Below are 25,129 nucleotides of genomic sequence, written 5' to 3' on the forward strand. Positions count from 1 at the left end.
TGTTCAGTCCACATCAAATTGTTTTAATCATAGTAAAGCTGTCTGAGGCCAAGTAAGAACTCTATAATACAAAAAGAAGTAAGTTCTGGAGAAAACCAAATGTGATAATGATACCCTTGAGAAGAAAAGGCAGAAGGCAGAGTTGAGGTCAAAGGATTGTGCAAAGTCCTGGACAATGTTCCCCATTTCTTAGAGCAGCTAATAGACTCCCTCTAGAGGGGACTGAGGACTGTGGAGCATAGAAGTTACTGCTGTGCTTCATAGCATGCCTTAACTTGGCCAAACTGCATCTGACTTATTTTTGGAGGTGTTCCACGTCATGTGTACCTTTTGAGGAGCAGGATTGTGGCTGTAGAAAGTACAGCGTTATTGGTATGACTTCAATCTGTTTGAAATAAAAAATGCAGAGTAAGAACCTGTGCAACTGGCAACAAATCAAAAAGGCCAGTTGTAATCTTGGATGTGGTTCATTGTGGCAGAATTGGGTGGTTGGAGTCTGTGTGAATTTTAAATCCATATTGGAAGAAGCAAGTGAATGAGACAGACTGCACACTCCAAAGTTGATCCATAACATTCTCCTAATGGTTTGGTAAAGTATATCTATATGTTGATGATTATCTTCAAAATGTCAGCTCTCTGGCACTATTTGTGTTGACAGCAGATTTTTTTTCTTTTGCATGTACTGGAAGCAATTGAGGAATTTTTGTGTAAGGAATTGCACTGAAAATGAGTATTTTGAAATCGTGCATTATTTCTTCCAAACTTGTCACAGCTGCCAAGTAGACTACTTTTTGCTTAACTTGAATTATAGGCTCATCTTCGGTTTTAGTTTGTTTTCTTTTCCCTTTTGGGAGCCATATTTATAATACAGATTCTTCCATGACTGCAGGGGTATTTTGGATTTCCTTTTTTCCCAGTATGATTTATTCAGCCCAAACTCAGGATTGTTATTCTAGTCAAATAGATGGAAAGAACCATGCTTGGAAGTTTTCACAGAAACTCCCTTTCGCTATCAGGGTTGCTGAGGCTGTAATCAGATAAAATGCAGCTGAACCAGATTAAGGAATCATTGGCCCAGCCTTCTTCTCTCTTGGTTTCTGCCTTTCTTCCTCTTCCTCCTCCTCCTCCACGTTTGCAGGCATGATTTTGTGTGTAGTTGCTTTCTACTCTGGCTCTGCTAAAATGACCTGTATTAGCCTAGAAATAGTTTAATAATAGTTTACTTCAGATCATTCTGACAGAACCAGGTTAAGTACTTGTGACAAGTGAAAATTATTCTGGAAGAGTGGCAAGAGTGGGAATGTGTGAGAAGGAGGAGGTGAGTAGATGATGGCTTATAAAAAGGATGCAGAAGTGGGCCTTAGCTCTGTGCCACAGATCAGACTAGTAGCAACCCCATGATGGGGGGTTCTCTATGGCTGATGATATTTGCAGGCATGTGACTGGAAAGTATGTCTTTTGGAATCCCCTGAGTGACTGAATCGTCAAGTGTCATGCTGGAATGCGCTCTGATGATCAGCAAGCTGTTGTCTCATTAGGATCAGACACCCAACTTTCTTCATCTAGTTTCAATTAAGACGTGACCCCTGTAGTGGGATTCTTTGTTACAGTAGTTGGTGTGGCATTGAGGCTAATACAGGCCGCAAGCTGAAAGCTGGTTTGCCTTCGCTGTGTTAGAATAAATTGTGTTATGACTGGGGTGGAGCACCCATAGGTGAGTTTCCACTGTCTGCATTGCTATGTGCCCCTAGCCTCACCAACAATCTCCTGGAATTAATTTGCTAGCCATTATCTACAACATCTGTGGGAGACCCATGCATGCTCAGCAATACAGGAATATTTACTTTTGTTATGTAATTGAATATTTAAATATTTCTCTGCATATATATGTATTTATTTAATATGAATTTAACTGGTTGTTATTCAACAGTTTTTCTCGGGAGAAGATTGTTGTGGGGTGGTTGTTGGTTTTTTGGATTTTTTTTGTTCTTTCTTTCTTTTTTCTTGTTTTTGGTATGTTTTGAAAGATTATTACCTAATGAATATGCTTGGCATTTTGTGAGCCAGATACTAATGTGAATATTTCACTGTGGTATCTAGATAATACTGGCACATGTTTCCTACAGGAAAGAGCCATGAATGATTGATGATTGTTGCATTGTTCAGCTTTCAGTTATTTTACCTAGGACTTTTCCTACTTATTCCATAGTCCAGTTTATTGTGAAACTGGTGCCACCCACAGCTGCTGAACAGATTTACAGCATCTAGTAAAATCCCAAGGTCTTCTAGGCAGAGCTCAATCTTGTTTCAAGTGGAAACATATTTTGGCTGAAGTGAATCCAGCTTATTTTACATCTGTTTGATGTAGTTAGCCTTTGAGACCAAAAATTATGTTGTACAGTTGAATCTTCACATTTTGGCTTCAGACTTGTTTTCATTAGTGGGTTGGGAGGGGAATAGTAGAGTGACTCTCCAGGTGTGGCTACATGGTGCTATCTCATGGGTCTGCTAATGTGATGTTTATACTTCTAAACCCAATTGCCTGCAGCACTTCCTATGCGTTGCTTGTGTTGGCTGCCAAGAGTATTTTCCTAATTTTTCTGAGTTTTACTCTTTCATCATTTATGACTTGGAAAAAAACAGTGAGGCTGCATGCCTATATTACCTGATACTATGTGCAAAAAGATGGTAACACACTGGAAAATGTTTTATGTTGCTGGCAAAAAAACCCTAAAGGTTTTTCTTGCTCTTGTGTGTTTAATGTAGAAGACTGGGAAGTCCTGAGTTAAACTCCTAACTCTACTTGTGGGACCTTAGAGAAGTCAATTGGATTGATCCTCAGTTTACAAAAGACAAAATGACTGTAATAACTCATTACTGAAGTTTTGTAAATAGTTATTTATCCACATACATGAAGTATTTTGAGACCTAAAATGAACAATGCTTTTCAAGTATAAAATAATACTTTTAGTGTATAGTGAGAAATTACAGATAAAATTCAAGCAGGCTTTTGTCAAGTTCTGGAATAGCTGGGCTGAACTTTTATAGTGCAGTGGACATAATGTGGCTGGTGAACTACAAGAGCAGAAATGAATATACTACTATTTTTTTTTATTGTAGGTATGTGTTTAGGTTGATTTGGTACAGATTTGTTGATGTAAATCTTCAGCTGATTTGGGTGCCTGCTTTGCTGCCTCACTGCATGATTAGGGCAGTGAAGGAATGCTCAGAAAGCAGTGGAGCCCTGCACCTCTCTGGCATGCTTGCTTTCACGTAGACTACACCTATTACCCTACTGGAGTCTGGGACAGAGCCAGCTCTTTGCCAGCCTAGGGCTTCCCCATATGGAAGGATGGTCAGCTGCCCAATAGGAGAGCTTTCTGGCTTTCCTGCACTGCTGGAGCAGCACAAAATAAGGTTATGTTACATTAATTTAATAAAAAAAAAGGAAGATGATGTCAGGAAAATTCGCTAGAGTCATCTAAACTGGCATCCTGGAAAGGGGGAGAGTTCTTAGTTGCAGCAGAGTCATAGGCACTGACGAATTATATCAGTTGCACTATGTGATTTTATTTTTTTTCCCCTAGAACTGCAGTAATAGCATGAACAGTTATTGCAAGTACAGCTAAATATTTATACTTTGTCTTACCCTACACATACCCTCTAGTGTGATATAAAGATAAAACACAGTTTTCATTAGGTAAGGATGAGTAAGTCCAGCCCAGTTGTGGCTTTCTTCATTCCCTCCCTTTGGAGTTATGCAGTCACCTTTAGCTCATGCAAATAACACTGTCTTATCCTTACTCTTTTGGTCCCCTGGTCAACAAGTCAAGCATTCTTTTCACGATTTAGTGTTAATGCCTTTGAAAGTCCTCTATATGTTTATGTGACTACTGCAGCTTCAGCCTCTTACTCCATGGTGGATGTTTGGTCGTTACCCATAGACTAACCAAGGTACTAAGACTCTGTTCTCCCTTTTTTCATCTTATATCCTTGCTTTAATGGACTCTCTTGGTTGTGACAACCTTCTCTTGTCTCTTTAGGTGTTACTTAATGTTGTTCTTTTGATCTCTCAGAAATAATTATTTATGTATTTTAAAAATTTGGTGGGTTTTAGTCATCGTGCTTTAATCACTTCTAAACCATCTGCTCTCTATAATACTCGGTGTTATTTACCTTTATGCATTATTCAGCTCTTAACATGGAAAGAGGATTAGGTGTGCTAGAGACAAATAAATAGATGCAAATAAATGAAACAGTGGAAATCAACTTTTATGTAAAACATAGAAGTTAAAATGGGACATTTCAAGGTAGCATTTATGACTATTTCTACAAAATATATTATTTTAAATTTGGTTAAATGAAATCAATGGAATTGGTATTGATAATATACATAATATAAGGTATTTATATAGTCGTTTGAGAGCACAACCATTGTTCCATCTGATTCATGAACATACATTCCAGAAACAGAAGGGTCTGTTATGGGAAATTTTCATAGTCTGTCATCTCTTTGTCATTTGTAGGAAAAAAGGTGTCCTGGGCACTCAGGAATCTGTGCTTGCTCAATTTTTAGGGCGGATAACTGTTATGAAATCATTATGAAGATAATCATGAAAAGCTTGAACTTTACTGAGCATCTCTTGGGAAGATCCCCAGAGCAGTGGGATGCATCTTGCTGAAGTGATTGCTGGTGGGAAAGCCATTCACCAAAGCAAATGGACCTGGCTGAAGTCCCTATGTTTATTTTTTTTTTATTTTCACCGTGTCTGCTGCGAAAACATGAGCTGCTGTAGGAGCATTATAGCCTCTGTGGCTACAGTTCACTTAACACTGAAGCTTGAATTTATGTGGTATTCACATTTGAGTATTTCCTGTTGTTATACCATCTTCCTGGCCCTTTTTAGTTGTGAATCTGGCCCTTTTCATATCCATGCTTTGCTTATGGCCTCTACTTCTGCAAGATGCTCTTTTTGCCATGAGACCTCTTTCTCTCTACTTTTATCCCTTTGATAAGATGAAAAATTCTTACCTGTCAACGTAGGTTTATACCTTCTAAACATGTTGTTTAATATTCGTCTCTGCGTAAAAAGTGCATGTATGAAACCACAGAACTAACAAGGTATGTGCTAATTGCCATGTGTCCCCTGGTTGTTTTACAGCTATTTTTAGCATCGTTTTTCCTCTCTGTCTGTATGTTTTATCTGGAGTTTCAAAGGGCAGAAATGAAATTGTGTTGGAGGTTTTTATGGAAGGACAAAGTTTTTTACTTTGGGGCACTCTGAGCTCAGTAAATGCATGTAACTATGCTCATGTGAGAAGCTTTACTGATGTTTCTTTCCTATGATTATTAGCATAAAAAAAAGATAAGAATGAACATCAACACTGTATCTTGTGAAGTTCCTTGAGGCATTGGTGGCATCCTGCTGTTTGTTTGTGTCGCGTATAGCTTATTTTGGATGCTGTTGCAGTAGAAGTGTTGTCAACAAAATACATGGGAAGAAAAAGTCTCTCATTCAATATTGTCTGCATACTTTTACATGTATGTGTCTTGATTTGTCCATTCTTTAGCATTCTTGCTTCATTCATGGTACACAAAGGCTGTAGTTAAATATAAGATATTGATTGAAGGGATAGATAATTCATTTATACCTTTGTTACTGAGTATTACAATTTTCAACCGTTTCTTTTTCCTTTGATTCAACTGCAAAAGTGGGATGGGACACAGAATGGCCTCATTATTGTAGGAGTATTTCTCTGTTGCCTGCAATGATTCCAAAAGCTCTTGCACACTTCATCAGTATTATTGTAATTCTTTGGCTGCAGGATATTTGGCAGCTGTTGCACCCCACTGGCAAATCCTATTCAGACTTCACTTCCATTCACCATTGCCATTGGAGAATTGATTTCTCTCTCCTCTGCTCTAACCTTTCCCAATTCATTTTGGATTGTTCAATGTGAAACATTTTAATTTCATATCATACAGCCATTCAGCTCACAATCCTTTTTTAACCTGTCACCAGGGTAACAGCATAGCATGCTTTCTTTAGGCAATCAAGTTTTTATTTCACATGCTTAATGTTGCATTAAATGTTTGCGTTTTGTTTAACCCTCTTAAATACTTTGAACTGTGGATATATTTTGCAGGGTAATGAAGCCTCTGATTTCAGTGTCAAATCTTCATGGAAATTGCCTTACTTAAAATAAAAAATAAGAAATCAGAAGATGAATACAGTAATGAGAAGATTATTAATAAGCTCTCAAATGTCTAAATGAGACAAGAATGGCAAAAATATTTTTCTTCAGGAAAGAAACAACAAATCTTCCAGAAGCTTATATGATAATCTTTAGACATACATTTTTGGATTACTTTTACCTGGAAGTGCTTGTAATCAAATTAATGCAAATATGGGATTAACTATGCAATAACATAACTTTAAGAAGTGAAATGTCTGGCCAATACCTGTCAGCCTGCTTCAAACTGCTTGCCAGATATGTGTATGGAACTGTAAGCTGAATAGCAAGTGATTTATATACATAAAAATTACAATTGAATGGGGTGATGCAGTTGATTAAGAAGAAATAGGGAATTTTTAAGTGTCTGTTTTTCCTGTACATGCAAACCACCATGGCATGAACAGCAGGCTATATAAATTTTCTTGGAAAAGAGAATAATAATTAATTTAGAGTATGTTACTATAGCAGATTACAAGAATAAAATGAAATGGATATTTTCATATTTGAAAATGCATTGACTTCTTATAACTGTGACCCTACAGAGCTAGTCCTGCTTGCCTTCTTAAAGGAATTAGAACCAGCTAGATTGTCCCCTACCCGTTTAGATGGAATTAAATAAAAGTCTGTAATAGATGTCCTTAAAATACTCCGAATTTTATATACTATGTCCATAATTATAATTAGAGGTGTAGTGTTAAGGGCTTTTTATCTGTCAACGTTTTAGCCTCAATTATGTGGGTATAACAGATGGGGGGGGAAGGAAGGGTTTAATTTTGCCATGAGCAAAACTTAAAAACATGGCATTTCAAAGAAGCCCAGACTTAACTTGTATATATTGAATAAAACCCACTCTAAGGAAAGCCCCTAATAATGCATTTTAACACTTAGGATTACTAATTATACAAAGTTTCTCATTTGAAAAAATAGATAATATGTCTTTAGTATTGTTAAAAACAAGCAAATGCAGACTATTTGCATTACTGTACTAGCTGGAGTGGTTGAGCTTGCATTTGATACAAGCTTTCTGAGGAGACAGCTGCTTATTACAGGTCAGAGCCACAGAGTTGATGTGGGCAGAATTTTTCTTTCAAAAAACATATAGATAATTACACAAGGGTAGAAATGCAGTTTCTTCTATTAATTTCAAAGCTTTCTGTGCAGCTTCCTTTTTCCCCAAGTTGTGCTATAAGCTACCAAATGCCATTACCTGCCAAAGGAGGTTTGGCAGTGTTTAGTTACTGAATTATACCAAAAGGAGCCAAACATCTGGTAACAGTTAATTTATTGGTTCTTCTAACCTCAAGGGAACTCTTACAGAGAGCATATTACCTTTTTATCTAACATATTTTAAATAAAAGAGTGTTGACTTGAAATTTGATATGCCAGTATAGAAGTTGACCTTCAGTGTGGTTTTGCTCAATTCAGTCTTGTTTAAGGGTAAGATTAAAAGTGTAAACATAGAAGATTGAGATAAGTCTTTTTTCTTTTCAGCTTTTAGAGAGGCAGGTCACTTCTGCATAGTTTTAGTGTGCATATGTGTTTAAGTGAAGATACTGAAGAAACATTTGCACAAGAAAAGTTAGTCCTGCCTTTGTCTCAGAAGTCTTGGAGAGCTTTGAGATATTTCCTGGTATATCTGCATTGTCAAGTGATTTAATTAAAAAATTTTTTTCATTTCCTTGTATATAAGACCACAGACCCATCTGTTGTGTTGTGACAATGTAGATTTGCATAATTGTAATGGGAGAAGTATTTGAGACGTGACATTGCTATTTGTGGTACTATTCAGTGTCTTGGAGTTGAATCTTATGCCTGAGATTTGCACAACTCAAAATCAGTTATCTGCTAGCTGTGTGTGAGATACCCTTCTTCATTCTCCCTTAGATGCTGCATGTTTTTGTCTTTATAACTTGGTGGTGGTGCAAATCTTAAAATCTACATGGATCTGTCGTCATATTTCAAATGGGATACTTGGGATAGATGGTGCCTGAAATAATATCCTGATTTCTGTCAGTTCATAATAAGTATTCAGAGACCAGACCTGTGTTGAGATTGCTCAGGTGACTTTTCCATTTGTGGTTATGGATGATGCTTTTATAATCTTTCATGGACCATTCTTCAGTGGTTTACTTCTCCATGTAATTAGATGTTCTGCTTGGAATTTGTTTTGGCTGTGGCTTCCCTTGAACATGCGTCTTCAAAGGCCATGGTGTGAGAAAGATTTGGGCAGGAAAGAACAGCACAGGACTGGTTCTTTTGAAAGCAGGGATGTTTACTCGTTGACTTAGGAGATGATGATGGGTCTTTATCCTGTCTTTCTGTGTTGCTTAGTGAAATTAGTCATACTGCAGTTTGTAGTGCAGTGGTACAACTGATTTATTTGACTGTTGAATTCCAGATTTTCAAAGCACTTTAGAAAAATTGGGCTATTTGTTTTATTTTATCCTTCCTAGGCTTTAAGCCCCTGTTTTCACCAGGCTTCTCTCTGGCATGGATGGTGATCTGATACACCTTGATCATACAGAAATGATTTTCTCAAGGCCCTGCTGCCCATTTTGATACCAGACTCTGAAATGTAAAGCAAGTCCTCATCTGGCTGCATCTAGCCCTTAAAGACCTTAGGCAAGGGAGACACTGTAAACTGACAACTTTTCTCTGTTTGTTTCCTTGAACTAGTGAGAGTACTTCTAAATCCTACATTTTTCCCACATCCCCCTGCAGCTAATCCTTTTTTCTTGTTACTCATGTCCTCAGGCATTTCAGGATGCTTTCTAACGTTAAGTCCACCTTATTCGTCTATTAGCTGTGATTTTTTTCCAGTCTTTGATCTTGGAAACTGCATGTGTGCCTCTCTTACAGGTTTCCTTTTCCCAGGTATTAACACCTATTTTAAGCGAATCGTTTCTGAGTGAATAGAGTGAATCTCTATTCCAGTGATTTCCAAAATCCTGGTAGTCTTCAGACTGTTTAAGCTTCAGTCTCCTTACACTGGGCGTTGCAGCACATTCCAGAACTCCTTTCAGCTTCCTCAGCTTTAAGCCATTCATACGTGTCTTCCCAGAGACGGCTGACAGCATTTTGCTCTTTCATGGCTTAAAAAAGTTGAGATTGCCATGAGAAATTGTCATGTTCACAGCCTGTAGAGGATGGAGCGTGACTCTTCAGAGATAAGAACTGCTCATATCAGACAGGAAGGCTCAGAAGGGGCTGTAATAATTTGCGTTATAGAGAAATTATATCCGATATGGACAGGGAGACTTTTGGCACAGAAGCAACATGACTGTCATGTATGGATTCCCTCAGTGGGAGCAGGAGAGCATAAAGAAATGGTCGGAGTTGAAAGCAAAGTCATGAGAGCTATTTCTGAACATCTTCTCAGCTCCCATATGCTACTTCTGAAACTGTATTTTGAAAATACCTTGGCTTATCCTGTGCTATTTATTTGTTTCTGTGATGATGATTGATTTTTTTTTTTTTTTTTCCATTTAAATTTTCAAGAGATGCCAGTAGGGGCATAGTTGCAGATCAAAACCAGTTAGTGTGTGTCATGTCAAGTTTGTGCAGCAGTTTTATTTTACTCTTTCTGTTCAAATGTTTTTTTTTTTTCTGTGTTGGAAAAAATAGTCTTGATGTTCTTTTTGAATATTATCTTAACCACAGATAAGTTGTTTGCTTGTAATCATTTATAGCATAGGAACATTCACAGAAAAGAGAGAGTTTTATGTGTTATCTCATGAAGAAAAAGGAACAGTACTATCTTCTTAAGCTATATGTAATCAGATTTGTTAAATAATTGGATATGTAAGAAATTATGTTTAAAAGAAAAATGTGTTTTCTATAGCATATAAAAATGTACCTACATGGCACATGTTATATATGGGTAGTATTATTTATATATATACATAGCGGTTTTGTGTGAAAAATGTTTTGTATCTAGGAGAATTATTAATTTGTTTTGTGAATTAACAAACTACTTTGATTAGTGCTGATTGTCTCGACTTAAAGGTAAGAAAGAAGGAGCTTGTAGTTAAATACACTGTAGAAATGACTATGTTCTTGTACTGTTCTTTTACTTTATTTGACCATCTAACATTAATCAGTTCAGATAGTTCAGACCAGATGAATATTTGGGCCACCCAGTACAGCCATTTTTGTGTTCCCATGCTGTATTTGTTATGATTCTCCCAAGATGAGCAGAAGGAGGTCTTAAGTAAAGACACACTTTGTGTTACAGTTCGTGTGCAGTTACTGCCGCTCCTTGGATCCATCCCATCTACACAGCCTGGCTTCCCTATTTCAACTCTAGTCAGCAGGAAGCTTAGTAAGCAGAAGTCTCTTTTATTAATACTGAGCATGAGGTACTAGTTGTTACAAATTATTTTGTCCTTCACAATCAGTCCTAGTTTAACTAATAATTTAGTCTGAAATTCTTTCATTCACATCTGCTGTGTATAACTTTAGCTAAGTAAGAAACCTACAGACATTTTTTTTCTTTCTGTCTTTCTTCACTTGTGAGACCGTAAGATAAACAATGGGAAGTGTTTAACTAAAAGGATGAAACTATGACTTTGTTAAAAACCCAATCTGAGCCTGGGTTTCTGTGGCCCAGATTCATAGTGTCTAAGTTACGTAATAAAGAAAGGTAAAGAGAGGCAGGAAACTTCTGGAAGAGAGTCCAGTGAAGGGCTACAAAGAGAATTAGGGAACTGGAGCATCTCTTTTAAGAGGAAAGGCTGAGAGACCTAGGGCTCTTTAGCCTGGTGAAGAGAAGACGGAAAGGAGATCTTATTAATGCTTATAAATTGCCTCTAAAGGGTGGGTGTCAGGAGGATGTGACCAGACTTTTTTTGTGATGCCCAGTGACAGGACAAGAGGCAGTGGCACAAACGAGATACAGGAAGTTCCAGCTAAACATAAACTTCCTTACTTTGAGGGTGATGGAGCATTGGAACAGGCTGCCCAGAGAGGTTGTGAAGTTTCCTTCTCTAGAGACTTTCAACACTCATCTGGATGCGTTTCTGTGACCTAGGTGATCATGATTTGGCAGGGGGCTTGGACTTGATGCTCTTCAGAGGTCCCTTCCAAATGCTACCATTCTATGATCTATTGAAGGTAATGCAAGTCAGTGGAGCTCTGCTTTATGCTATAATTTTCTAGACACGAAGAATTACTACTTATTTAAGATATGCATGTTTTATAATATCCAATATAATTTTTAATGAACTCTTGAGGTTTTTCTCATCTCCTATTTTTTTCTTTTAAACTTATTAGAATTAGTGGCATTAATTTGTTCCATAGGAATCTAGCACAGGAGAAATAGAGAACAAAGCTTTAGAATCCATGAAACATGCCACATTTTTTACATGTTAGGAAGAAAAAGTAGCTGTCACATTGCTTCTCAGAAACTGGCTTGAATATTTCTAGCCAAACACTCTAATCTCACTTGTCTGTGGTGTCACCCAGCACTAGTTCTTACGCATGCAATAAAAAGGCATCTTTTGGAAAACATAGCCACTGTCTAGAAAAATACATTGTTGTAAACTAATCACTGTTCTTGACTTTCTTCTGTTTCGTTACGCTATGGTATATGGGATGGTTAGCAAGGGGAAATCTGACCATCCTTTTCTGGCTTGTGTGCTGTCCTGAGTGTGCATTCTATGTATTTCCTGAATTAAGTCTCTCATAGAAAACAAATTACAACAGAACATGTATGATCAGTACAGCTGTGTTATAAAACTGATCTCATTGGCATGAGATGGTTAAGCTCTTGGATATACTCTTTTTGTTCAGCTACAACAAAGTTTGCAGCAAGTGGTAAGCTCTTGTTTAGAATGATTCTGGCAGAATGGTTGTTTTTTTCAAAGGTGCTGCACCATGCAGTAGTCTCATTGTTTTCAACCGAGAGGAGCTGGCAAGTGTCTAAGCACTTAAAATGTAACTCTTTTTATATGGAGGCAACTGAATAAGAGATTTTTAGCTTGAATTTAAGTATCAGGGTTTTGTTTACTCTTAAGGCTATGTCTCAATATCTAAACTAAATACTAAGGTTTTGGTTTTGAGGGAGTGCAGTTGTAGAAATTGTAATTAAGATCAAAATCTCCTTATGTGACTAAAGAATTCTTCAGTATTTAATCTAGCTGTCGTTATAGAGTGTGTACCAGAGCTGATACTCTCACTGTGTGTATTTGACTTTCAGTTAGTCATAAGTGAATAGTTATAGAATATATATAGAATATAGTGAGTCCTGTGAACTGAATGCCCATTTGTGGTGCAGCATACTGGGTGCAGCCTGACATGTCTTTTTAATGTCAGACAGAATCCTGGTTCCTGTATCTTGAGACTGTTCTGCAATATTACAATATTGCAATATATAAAATATATTATAATACATTAAAATATATTAAATATATTATAATATATATCATAATTACAGATGATTGGTATAATTTTCTTTGAGAACTACTCCCAACATCAGAACACTGATGTTCTCACAGCCATTGTATGTTGTCTTGATTACATCCAAGGTACCATATTCTCCAGAACATCTCCTGAAAAAGAGAGTGAGTGAAATTCTAAATTCTGCAAAAAGGATGACAGATTAAAGTAGCAAATGTGTTTTAAATTCAGGTTTACAACAGTTAGTGGCAATTTAGTTTGAGATTAGTAGGCTACAAGTTAGGCAGAATTTGCCATTGGGATGAGTACAGCAAGCCTAACAGGGAGTTTGCCTGGATGTTTAAAAACTAATTTGAGTATGGAAAGTAGTCATGTGTAGATATAAACCTGAATGACTATTATCAAACCTATAAGCAGGCAATCTTTTAATCATTTCATCTCTGTTTTCGTATTAGTAGGTTGGAGATTTCTTACTGCCTGCTTTTATCGTGCACAGGAAACCCACAATATTCTAAAGTTCATGCAAAATGAGAAATGTCACATTAATTATTACTGGGTGCAGCCATTTCTTGAATGGAGGGGGTGCATGAAGCAGACTGCCCAGCAAACAGCTGCATCCCAATACCATCATGTTATATGGAAGGACAGAACTGCTACTTAGTGAGGCTCTAGTCCTCCCTACTGCATCACAGTGATTCTGAGCATTGAAATGAGATAATTACTTTGAGGTTATTACTAAATATCTGCATAATAAGAGGATTAATAAGTTTCCTTGTTTAAGGAAATACAGTCAAACTGTACAGAAAAAGTTTGTAATTTTCCTTTTGTGTTGTTATTATTAGTTTTTCCAACTGCCCAGAGTAAACCCTTATTAAAAGTAAAAGGTGGTAAGAGAGAAACAAAATAATGAAATTAAGTACTTCAGTGAAGAAGAAATAGTCCCAAATATTTTTGACGATGAACAGATTTTTCTCTCTGTAGCAACTGTCAGCACACACAAGTCAGTGTTGTTGACTGAGCTGATTAAAGACACCTGCTTGCAAGTAGTTGGTTCTTTGGTAAATAGTTTTGCTGATTTAGGACAGATGGTTTGAAAGGACGGATCAGAAGAACAGACTTGTGAATTATATAGAAAATAAATGTCTTTTCTCTGTACTTGGGAAGACATAATTTGAATCTTCCTTGCTTCTCATTTCACAAATGCTTGCAGTGTGACAAGGAGGAACATCTCTTATCCAACATTACTGCTTGTGGTGTTTTCTTTTTCCAAGAGAAACTAAATGCTAAACTAGGCTCTGACATGTCACAGATGAGGAAATGAGTTTCAGATATCACGTTTTACATTTATTTATTTGTAATTGTCAATGTATGCTGGCATTGGCTGAAGGAGGAGCAGTCTCACCCTCCCCTGAAATGGAGAGGTCTTGGGCTGTACTTGCAAATCCCAGGATTGCTTTGTGTTTCATCCAGTTTGTTAAATGCAAAGTGCATAAAAATTTCTTGGTGTAGGACCAAACTTTACCTCAGATGATGCACCATCTGGCTACAAAGCTGCATACCTTGCATCTCTATCTCTTGTTCCTTCTAGCCATCAGCAAGTTAGCACGATGAGTCTGAGTCACCTAATGCCTACCTAGGCCCTAGTTCTTTCTTGAGTGATGGAAGTTAGATGTGAACAGGCCAGAGGAGGTTGATAACTGGGGTGTTTCTTTCTCTGGACATATGCACTGCAAGCATGAATTTGCTACAAGAAGATGGGTGCTAGCATTCTACTTCCATTTCCTGATAGAGTTAAAGCTAACAGAGCCATAAAAGATTTCCCAAGAGGCTTAGAATTGTTGATGTTTGCCTGCATACTTTGGAGCACATTCTCCTCAAGGCTATGGAAACAGCTTTGGCAGAGGAGCAGCCTGCTTAGGGTGACTCTCTTGGTGGGACCAAACTACTGCATGCTTTGAGACTTTGAGTGGAAGAGGGTGAGCCAGGGTGGGCTCAGATTGCCTGCAGGGTTGCTTCTCAGTTAAATGATGATGAAAGGTGTTGAGCTACACAGATCTGAGTAGCTAAATTCACCCAAGATTTATAAGAGTTTCTTTATTTAGCCTTGATCTGAGGTTCTGATGAAGGCACTGGAGGTTTTCATTGAGCACTGGATTACAGGCCCTTATGTCAATGCAAATCACCCAAAAGGCTTCTGTTAAAGGAAAGGGAAGCATCCAGATGTACACAGTTTTGAATCAAAGCACAGTGCACTCCACAGCATCCTTTTAAAGCAGAGCTTTTTAGTTTATGCTTTACCTTCCGTGTAATTTGGTTTTTTTCCCTGTGGTGACTATTGAAACAGAATACATGTCTATAAAGATGCATATTTGTTATTGATCTAAATACAATATGTAAGAATATGTAATGTAAAACCGGTTTTGACATAACCATTGAGTAATTCTTTTAGCCTTTGTCTGATCAGCTGGCACACAGGCTAGTAGAGGTTATTATTTTGTATGCCATATGCAGAACTGTAATTTACTGTAATGATGGTGTATTTTCATACTTTTGGTGAAAAGGGTATATATATACGTATGCATGCATAACGCAGAAAGAAAGAAAATCCACTTTTATGTAAAAGTGCATATGGTATGTATAGACATATCAATCTGAATATTTGTAGAAATTGTGTGTGAATAGATGCAGAAAAATACTTCAAATTGCTGAATAAAATATTCCCAGATTCTTAAGTTCCTTTCACATAATTTTTAGTTCTTAAAATAATCCTGTGAAAGTGCTGCTTTTATCTTTTCTGTGCAACAATGAACTTTTATGTTGGAAAGTGTTGAAAGTACTTAGATAGTAAAGCTTAGATTTTTGTTTTGTTTGGCAGTACATTTCTGTTTAGAATTCTTCTAATCTATCCATTCCCTGCTTTTTTATATTCATCTGATAGTTCAAGGTTCTGTGAAGGATATTTCTTTGTATATGAACTTATTAAATCAACAATGCTTAAAAGTGTGAGGTTTACGTCCCTTTTTAATTTTTTACATCATAACATAAAATCCTGTTTGAATTGTTAAATTTCTATTTGCCTTTCTTGAGGTTTTTTTTGGGGGGGGAGGGCAGAAAAAATAAGAAACAATTTATATGGTAGATCTAAAGTTTCATTAAAATTGCTTATGCCCTGTCCCAGGCATTTTAAGTGGGCCATCTGTCTAAACATCTCTCCATTTTTTTCTGATCATTTCCTCGACTTATTCATGAGCCATGGGAGGGCTCCTTTGTAGTCTCCATGTAGCTGCTTCAGTCTACCCCCACTGAATACATCTATGTGCTTGCATAACATATCTTTTCACAGTGCTGGAAATTCTCTGAACTTGGTTCAGATGAATGGCCCACTTTCTGAAGGTCTTTTTTTCTCCCCCTGCAAAGATTTGTATGCAGAAACTGACCTTGGTGGCTACAGAATCCAGCACATTATTCTTGATCATTTTACAGGCCACCTGCTGTGAAAGTTATGATGAAGGATTTCTTAATGATTCTTTGACCATTAACATTGTTTTAAGTCAATATTTCACTTTTATTTAACTGCTGAATAGGTAATTGCACAATTGAAAAACAGGTTTATGGAGTGTCGTATTGGAGAATTTATTGTGATAGTTTGGGATTTCTATGTGTTTACATAAAGTATTATGGACCAAAATATCAGAAGAGAATTTTTAAGTTTCTCTCTCTCCCCTCATGCTGGAGGTCACATTTTGAATTGGAAGTAAAAAAAGAATCTATACTCAATTTCCTGATGCTTTAGGAGCTGGCGATGTTTATCATAGTTCATTACATCATCAACATTAATCAGAAGAGGGGAGTTTGTTTGCCACAAACTGCAGAAAATTGTAGTTTTATTGAGTTCCTTCTATCTGATTGGTTGTTGACAATCAAAATGGATGGGCTGGGGCACAGTTATTACTTGACTTGCTTTTGTGAATGTCTGTCTTCTTTTGTTACTTGGTTTTGACCAGAACAGATAATAGTTTAACTGGTGTCTGTTTTCCGTGAGCACAGTGAGTGTGTGTCGATCTAAAGTTTTTAGAAGTTGTCTGCTTTCCTTACTGAAAACTTGCAAAGAAAGCAGGGGCTGTAATTGCCATGTTATTATAAAATATCTCCCTCTCTTTCTTTCATGACAGTTGGGGTCAAAGGGGCCTAATATACTGTGCAATGTATGAAATAAATTGTGGGAGCATGACATCATCTGTAGTTGAACAAACAGTGACAGAGGTAGGAAATAAACAACTAAGCAGGGAAACACTCCTGGTTTTCTTTGCACACCATCTGCCTGGCTTTGTAACTTCAGTGTTTTAGAGTAGTACCTTTATGTCTTAGAGCCAGGCCATCACCGAGTGCTTCATCTGTGCCCTATGACTTGTGATACTTCCCAATAGAAGGCAATAGGAGTAGAGAGGTTCAAAACTGCCTGTTTCTGTTCGAAGGGAGTTTCTAACACCCTTCTCCACCCACCTCCTGTTGTTGCAGCTGCGGTGCTGCCTTTACTCTCTCCTTCCCTTTGTGTGCAATACCCCTGGCAAAGGACAACAGTGCACACTTCTGTGTGTCCCTGCTTTCAATTCACCTGACAGGCATCTGGCTGCTAAACCTGCATTTCTTCCTACAGCCAGTGGTCTTTATATTTAAAAGAAGCGCTGTTTTTGATGGCATGTCATTTGCCAAAACTGGGAGAAGAGAGAGCGTGTTGAACCCTGGGAAAGACATACTGCATGGATTCTGAATCCAGAGTTGGAGAGGAAGTACCTTACATTTTTTTGTCTTTTGTGATCATAAAAATGTAATTTTTTCTTTCCATGTTTTTTTTCTGTAAATATAATATGTCAGACTTTACAAGTTCTGCATTTTTGATAACAGCAAGAAGTTTGGGGAGTTTTCCATGAACTAGTTGACAACATATCCAGAAGTCCAGATGTTTTCCCTTTGGAGAATTTAGAAGAGCTCTCAGCTAAGGAAGTAACCTTGCGCAAATACAAAGATTATTTCCCATGCACAGGGACTTCTCAAACATTTAACCCTCCACCCCCAACCCCCCCCAAAACAACAACAAACAAAACCCCCACAAAACAACAACAAAAAAAACCTATCAGAAGTCTGATAGAAACTTTTGCCTTTCTAAAGTAGTTCACAGACTTGAGCAACTTCCTTTACATATCCAAGAAACTTGGATTCTTATACTTGGACTTTGTGATCCTTACTCATATGAGCAAAACCAATTCTGAATCTCATCAAAATGGAGTCTGCTGCAAGATAATTTCTTTGAGAGGAACTGGATTTAATGAACAAAAAGAAGGACTTTAATGAGCTAATGTATCTGTCTTATCAGTGTAACTGTAGGTTATGTTTACAAAGCCACAGGTGTTTGATAAGCAAAGCTGAAAAATGTCCCTGTGCAAATGGATCTAGCAATTCCAGAGGAAGGTACAACTTGCCATGTACTTGGTATTGGATGCAGCTCTGGACCTTGCCCTCCTGACCACCAGTGGTGCAGAGAGAGGAATTACATGCCTTTGTGGTTGTTTGAAACCCAGGCAAAGCAGTGATCATAGTCATGCCTTTCAAGAGGCATGCATCCTGTTTGGAGATACACTTGACAAAGCTCAGCAAGACAGGGCTGAACAAAAATAATCCCTGCTGGAGAACAAGACTGTCTTTCCTTTGATGGCTAGCAGCCAAATTCATGAGGTCACTTCCAGTCAAATGCAATATGAAGCAGGGCCACGCCAGCAGGGTTGTAAAGAATCTCATGCCACCAGTGAAGCGAATCTACTCAGCTGTGTTTGAGATGAGGTCTTACCATGCAAGAAATATGACATTTCTATAAACTAGTAAATCCTGTTGGCTATTGCATTGGACTACTATGGAGAATTTAGCCAGGCTCTGCCAGCACCCTGTCTACATTCTTCCATACTGGTGCTCTGATGCCAGGAAGTGCAATGAAAACATCTCTCAGCTTTGCTGCCTGATACCTGTGCAGGAAATTCCTGTTCCAGAGGAACTCCACAGGAACTCCTGTGTCTGTTGCGTTTCCTATCAGCCAGTCTAGATATTTTGGTGACATGCAGGAATTTCAAGACTAAGGTGCTGAGAAATGTCATTGCACCCAGTAAGCCATAGATATTTCCTCAGATTTGTTGTTTTGACAATTGTTACTGTATATCAAATGCAAAAGGTAACACTTGGCATCATTGGTATGGGAACAGGTTATTTTTCATGAACTTTGCGGGTAGTGATAGTTAGAAATTAGCTAAGATGTTTGGTGAAATCTGGTGTAGGCCATACTTGGCTTGGATCCAGAAGTAACTAATGATAACTATGTATCTATTTGTCTAGCTAATATATAAATAGTGTTTCATTTTTTGAAACTCCTTACCTGATTAGGTACCTGAACTTGCTTTAGATTCAAGGGGTCTAAAACCCCAGTCTTGAAGTAATTGTCAAAATCCTTATCAAGTCCATGTGTTATCCTTCATTTAGGCAAATAATTTCTCCTCCTGTTATATTTGGAGGCCTCATAGGTGCTTCTCCCTGTTGTTTCTGCGGGGAGAAGCACCTGGGCAGGTGGTGGGGGAACCTGAGCACTGCCTTTGGGTGGATGTGATTCACATTCTCAGGAGGAGGCATTTTGCATAATGCAAAAATTTCTTTCCAAGTTTTAAGACTCTGAAGGCTGCAGTAAAATGGTGTGGTGAGCTCTGTAATGTACAATGCATGGACATTATAGCAGAGACCTTTAGAAGAGGCCTAAAGGTGATGAACTTACCTCTGTGGATTCAGTGGAGTCAGTGTGTAAGAAAAGCTGTACCAACATAATGTGTCTTTGTTTTAATAGACTTCACATTTCACCATTGTAACGTCTCTTTAGGCTACATGGTGGTTGCTGATGCTAATACCACTCATCAGAAAAATTGTAGCATATCTTTGGATGCCAATCATTACAATAGAGTAGAAGAGACTTGAGATATTAGGATGAGGAGACTGAAATCAAATATATATTTAAATAAAATAGCTGAAAATTACTTGCTTTACTCTGAATTTCCAAGAGTGGAGACTCAGGCCTCATTCTTTTGCTGTCAGGTGTGCTTCTTTATGCTAAAGTTGAAAAGATTCATGTTTCTTTTGTTACCTGATAACTGGCGCAGCCACAGTATGCTGCAGGAACGGGTATAATCCTGCATGTGGGCTGTGATGATATATAATTTTTTCCCAGTTTGCTTGAAGGCCTTTGTGGATGAAATACTCTAAAATATATATTAATTATAGAATTACTTGTATTACTTGTTTGGCTGAATCCTTTGTCTATAATTGGCCTTTAACAAAGGTTTTCTAAGAATGAGATTAACAAAATGGTAATTATATTTTGTCCTGAAAAAGAATACTCCAGCTATCACTGTTGCTATTCTGCCAACCCATTTTCTCATCTGCTTTTTATCCTATTTGAGCTAATTTTGCTGCAAGCACTGGCTGTATTCAAAAGCCTCCTATAACTTCGTCAGTGTATTCAGTGTGTATTAGAGTGTATTTTCCTCTTAATATGCCATTTGACAGAAAATTATATTTAGGGTTGGTAGGGTTTCGTTTGTTTGTCCTGGTTTTTTTCTTCCCTTCAAATATGTTCTCCAACCGTGTCTATGGATTGATAGTACTTTATATCCTATGTGGCAAGCACTCCTGGTTAAAAAGGAAGACTCATGAAATCTCAGTTAAAAATTCTTCTTCTGTTTGTTACTTTTTTTTAGAATTCCTATTGCTAAATCAAAGAGAAGTAGCTGGGAGCTCTCTGTGCGTCTAGGAGATGGAATTTACCCAGTTGCAGTTTCAAAGGATGCCTCATCATTTTCTGTAAGTTCAGCTCGTTTTTCAAGAAACTTGATGTGTTGAGTCAGTGTATATTATCCTTCACACCTACTAAAATTCTCTGTCTGTTCAGTGACCAAACATAGATGTGTGTTTTGTCTTTGTTAGGCGTTGCTGTGAATTACAAAAGAAGACTCTCAATCTTATTTATCTAGTACTAATGTACAAAGATATTTTTTTCTACTCATGCCTGTGGAATATTTTTGTATCTACTAGTTTATTAAATTAGTTTTCTAATTAACAACTCTGTTTAGTGTCTTGTCTTGTTTAGAAATAAAGTCTTATGTTCCATTGTAGGTATGTAAGAGTGAGGAAAAAAAGTGAAATATCAACAAAAATTACATTCGCTTAAGTTAGTGATTAAAAAGTAAATCAAAGAACTGAGTGAGTTGAATATGTAATCGTACTGGCATGGGGCTATATTCAGCACATCAGTGGCAAAACTGTATGTGTTTATATTAAAATGCCAGTGTTTAAAGATGTGCCTTGGTCACTTCAGATGAGTGTGTATGAACAACTGTTTTGACAAATATTCTAAGATAATTACTTAAACATTTAATGCTGTTAGCATGAGGGGGAGAAAGACTGACCACAACAGCAGAGAAATGGCAGTGCCAAGATGGAAGCTGGTTCTACTGAGAAGGTAGACTTGTGGAAAGAGCTACTTTTACAGTCTGCAATGGTAATTCTACATATTTTTTTTTAATTTAAATATTTGGGTTTATTTAATGAACAGTTGACTCTTACAAAAGTTTTCAGAAGTGTCTAAAGAAGTCAGTTTTTCTTAGAATCATTGAAAAGCAGGACTATGAGGAATCCTAGGATCCCTCTAGTTTACCTCTGACCGCTGTTTGTTCTTCTTGTGTGTCTTCATTGAGGAAACTTCAACATCTGCTCCATGACTTTATTTGTGTAGTTGTAATGTTCACATCTATGTTGCATTCAGAGATATGGGATTTCTTTGAAAAGAGACACTTAAACTAATGTTCCATATAATGAAGACAGTATTGTCTCAGTGATCCATTTTTGCTTTCCTCTACTGAAATTTCAGTATAAAAGACATGATTGTTGAAAAAGGTCATCTTTTTAGATGGTTCTTTTTACTGTTGTGAACTGAGGTGATGAAAACCTGATGCTTTTTGAAAAAACATCTTTTTGTTAGCCTAACTGGGGCAAGAAGATGCTAAGCAATATTCCATTTTAATACTGCCTTTACCACTGTCACATTGTGAATGGGAACATATGACTAGAGAGCAGGAATATTTTCTGTTTCATGTGAATCATAGCTACACCATAAAAAGGACATGAAGATGAGTCACTGTGGTTAGCAGCTTTCAAAGTTTTCTTGCAGGTGTGCTGCTTGCAGTGGGGAAGATGGTGGTCATTTTAGTTGTAGTGTTTATTTTAGAAAGAGCTCCTTGAGATCTTGAACAACTCTTTGCTCAGTACCTGCCACATAGCATTGCACAATGGTAGTGATACTCAGCCTGCTTGTGAAAGGGTGCTTCAGGAGCGAAGGCCGTTTCTGCAGGCAGCTTTTTACTGAATTAACTGCCTTTACTGGCATCCTGTGAACTTGAATACAACCTATTCCTCCAACCGCAAAACACCTCTCCCTGATTTCACCCCAATTTAGAGTTGGTCTGGTGCTGGTTTGTGTGACAGAGAGCCTGTCCCAGTAGCAGTCATTGCCCCCAGCCTTTTTCCCTTTTTAATGTAACATCACTACCTAGTAGTGGTCAGCCTGGAGCTACCTGCTGCTGTGAGGATAATACAGGGATACTGCTGGTTACTGTGGGTGTTGCATAGGCCTTTCTGCTGTGAGCTCAAAAATACGATTCCCATAGCTGGACCTCCCTGAAGGAGGAGTTTTGTTTAGCACAACTGATGACACAGACAAGCATCAATGTGCATATGTGCACATGTGTTTTTTGGGAGATTTATTTCAGTTTCATGTAGTTACCCAGGAGTTCTCTTGCATTGCTTACATAATTCAATAAAACTATGTCTTTAAATGACACTGAGAAAGTTCACAGATGGAAGGGGCCTGACCACCCTTTTATGCTTTTGTCTTTATTGATTGAGAAGGTAACTGACCATATAAGCTTGTATATGAGTTAGTCCTAGATTCGACTGGCAGCTGAGCAGCCAAGTTGTAAACAACACTGTGTTCTCCAGGAGGTATGAACTCTGAGAAAAGATGCTGAACATGTAATGCTATTGCTGCTGGTCTATCATTTTAATATGTAGAAAATCATTCGATCCATTTCACAGGCCAAACCTATCTCTCAGTTTTAATGGGACTGCTGCACAGTTGCGATGTCTTGTGGCGGCATAAGCATTACAGTTACTCTAAGCTCGGTTTAACAAGGCATGCACGGAGTGTGATTTCTAGTCCTTTGGTTTGGTATCCAAACAGTAACAAATGCAAAGGTTCCTACTTGTGTCCTTCCATCCCTACAGTATGCTACTGCTGTTACCTTCCATTGCTAGGTAAGGAGGCAGGAATACCCGTGGGGAGCTGGGTACTCGCCAGTGTCATGGGTGAAGGGATGGGGAGGAAGTAGAGGTGCCAGCAATGGGGAGGAAGTAGAGGTGCCAGATAGGACAGGCTGCATGCTGTAAAGTTTGGGCCAGAGGGACTTGGAACAGAAGCTTTTGCAGTCTGATTCTGCTCTTACCACGCTGTATACTTGAGAAAAGTGAATTCCTTATTTATTTGTTTGGAAAACTCTTTAACTGGTGAAACAAATCTTGTTAGATGAATTTCACTGTGATCAGGTAAACCCTAAGGTGTAGTGTATTAAAATTAACTTCTGGGTTTTTAATAACCAGGTTAACTGTTTTTGAATAACAAGGTTGTTTAGAGTTACACGTATTTTTCATCATTTTTATTGGATAAATACAAAGGATGTGTTAATCTTTATTAATAATTTTCTTTTTGCTGTGACTCTCCTATGATTGTACTGCAGACAAGAGAATATAGTAAATACAGCACAGTCAAAAATCTTCTGAATTATTATTCAAAGCTTTATAAGGGAAAAACAGTTGCCTTAAGAGTTCAAAGAAAAGCCAAAGACTAGGAAAGAAATCTTGTTTCTGATTAGGAGGTGTAACATGCCATGAGTTAAATAAAAGGGAAATTCAAAGCTTTCTTTATTAACTTTGCTGTCAGAAACACAAGCCTCACTTTTTGAACTTCTGCATTTACTTTTTGCTATTAAGTTGGTGTGACAAGGGGTTCTGACTTTGTGGGTTGTGTCCCCTTGTGGCTTGTGACAAAGATAGCTGAATCTGTGGTGCAGTTAGATAGCCCAGTGGGAGGGCCACCTTCACATTCCCCTTCTGAAGTTTACTCCTGCTGCAAACTGTGCATTGCAGCAGCAGTGTTCGCATCCTGATTTACTTTGTTTACCACTGGGACTCTTCCAACACTGGCTCCTTTCTTTTTTCCTTAACTCTTTTACTCTCTCCAGCCGAAACCTCACCACCTCACAGTGTGCAGTGCTTTGCTCTCTGTGCAGGGAGTGTGAGCAGCAGGCTTCTCCATGGTTCCTGCTGTTTGCAAGCAGATCATTCGTCAGCATCTTGGTCTGTGGGTCATCTGTGCTTTTCTTCCTTTATCATGAGAATCTTAATGAATTGGGCAGTGTTAACTGCTCTTTGCTGCTCTTTATTTTTCAGGATTTTGAGTTTTGTAACCATCTGTTTTTAACCACTTTATTTGTAAGCAGAGGTTCTTGATGCAAACTGGTATTAGGCCACATTAGAGGCCTTGCTTCCCTGAACTGAAGGACTTAAAAGATAAGTGCTTAGGTGTGAGCAGTACTGTTTGCCTGAAGCAGTGCAAACAAAAATATTAAGGGTTTTTTTTTGGTTACAGTAGAGGTTAAAAACTTTTGTGAATCCTAATTTGATATTTTTTTTCTTATAAAATAGAATTTAGCTCTGTTGTTATTCTAAAGCCAGCAACATATATGCTAATAGTTAGGTTTGTACAGAATTAATGTACTAGAATTTTCAGTATCAGACAGTTGTTTCTGGTGAGACCCTATCAACATAACAAACACTTTGGCAATTCAAAGATTCTAAGGACCTGATTTGAGAATTAAAATTAACAGCTTTTCTGACATCTGCTTGCTATGTACCAAAACATTGCCAACTAAATTAATGTAAATGTAATTTATTATTTTTCTTTATTTGTTCAATCTATTAATTGCTAGAAAAATCTTTGAGTTAACCTCTTCTCAGACATATCCATTTAGTTCTTTGGAGGACAGATGATCAGATTCTGAGTTTGATTAGTATTCTTATTTCTTTCATCAATGGAGTTAAAGATCTTGCAATCAAGATTACTGCTAAAACAGAATTTGAAGGAAGAATGAGACTAATGTAAAACAGCAACAAACATCCTGGAAGAATCCTACCACCAACTCTGGAATCCTTTGTTTTGTTCAGTTTCAGAGAGGAATCTTTCATCTTGCCATTTTTGATTGCCAGTCTATGGCTATGAAATGTGCTTAGTTTATGATTTCATTACTACAAAGACTCCAGTTTTGCTGATGAAGGTTGGAGTCTGTTTTTTTTCCTG

At 37.6% G+C, this 25,129-nt stretch overlaps 1 protein-coding gene across 1 annotated transcript in view; it reads left to right on the forward strand.

Moving 5' to 3' along the window:
* Positions 1-25,129, forward strand: part of PCCA (propionyl-CoA carboxylase subunit alpha) — a 292,821-nt gene that overhangs the window by 152,805 nt on the left and 114,887 nt on the right. The window contains exon 19 of the mRNA XM_054381074.1: positions 20,421-20,523. Within this exon, the coding sequence (XP_054237049.1) occupies positions 20,421-20,523 (103 nt within the window). The remainder of the gene's footprint in view (positions 1-20,420; positions 20,524-25,129) is intronic.

The sequence above is a fragment of the Indicator indicator genome, chromosome 1 (assembly GCF_027791375.1).
Source record: "Indicator indicator isolate 239-I01 chromosome 1, UM_Iind_1.1, whole genome shotgun sequence".
In the NCBI taxonomy this organism is placed as follows: Eukaryota; Metazoa; Chordata; class Aves; order Piciformes; family Indicatoridae; genus Indicator; species Indicator indicator.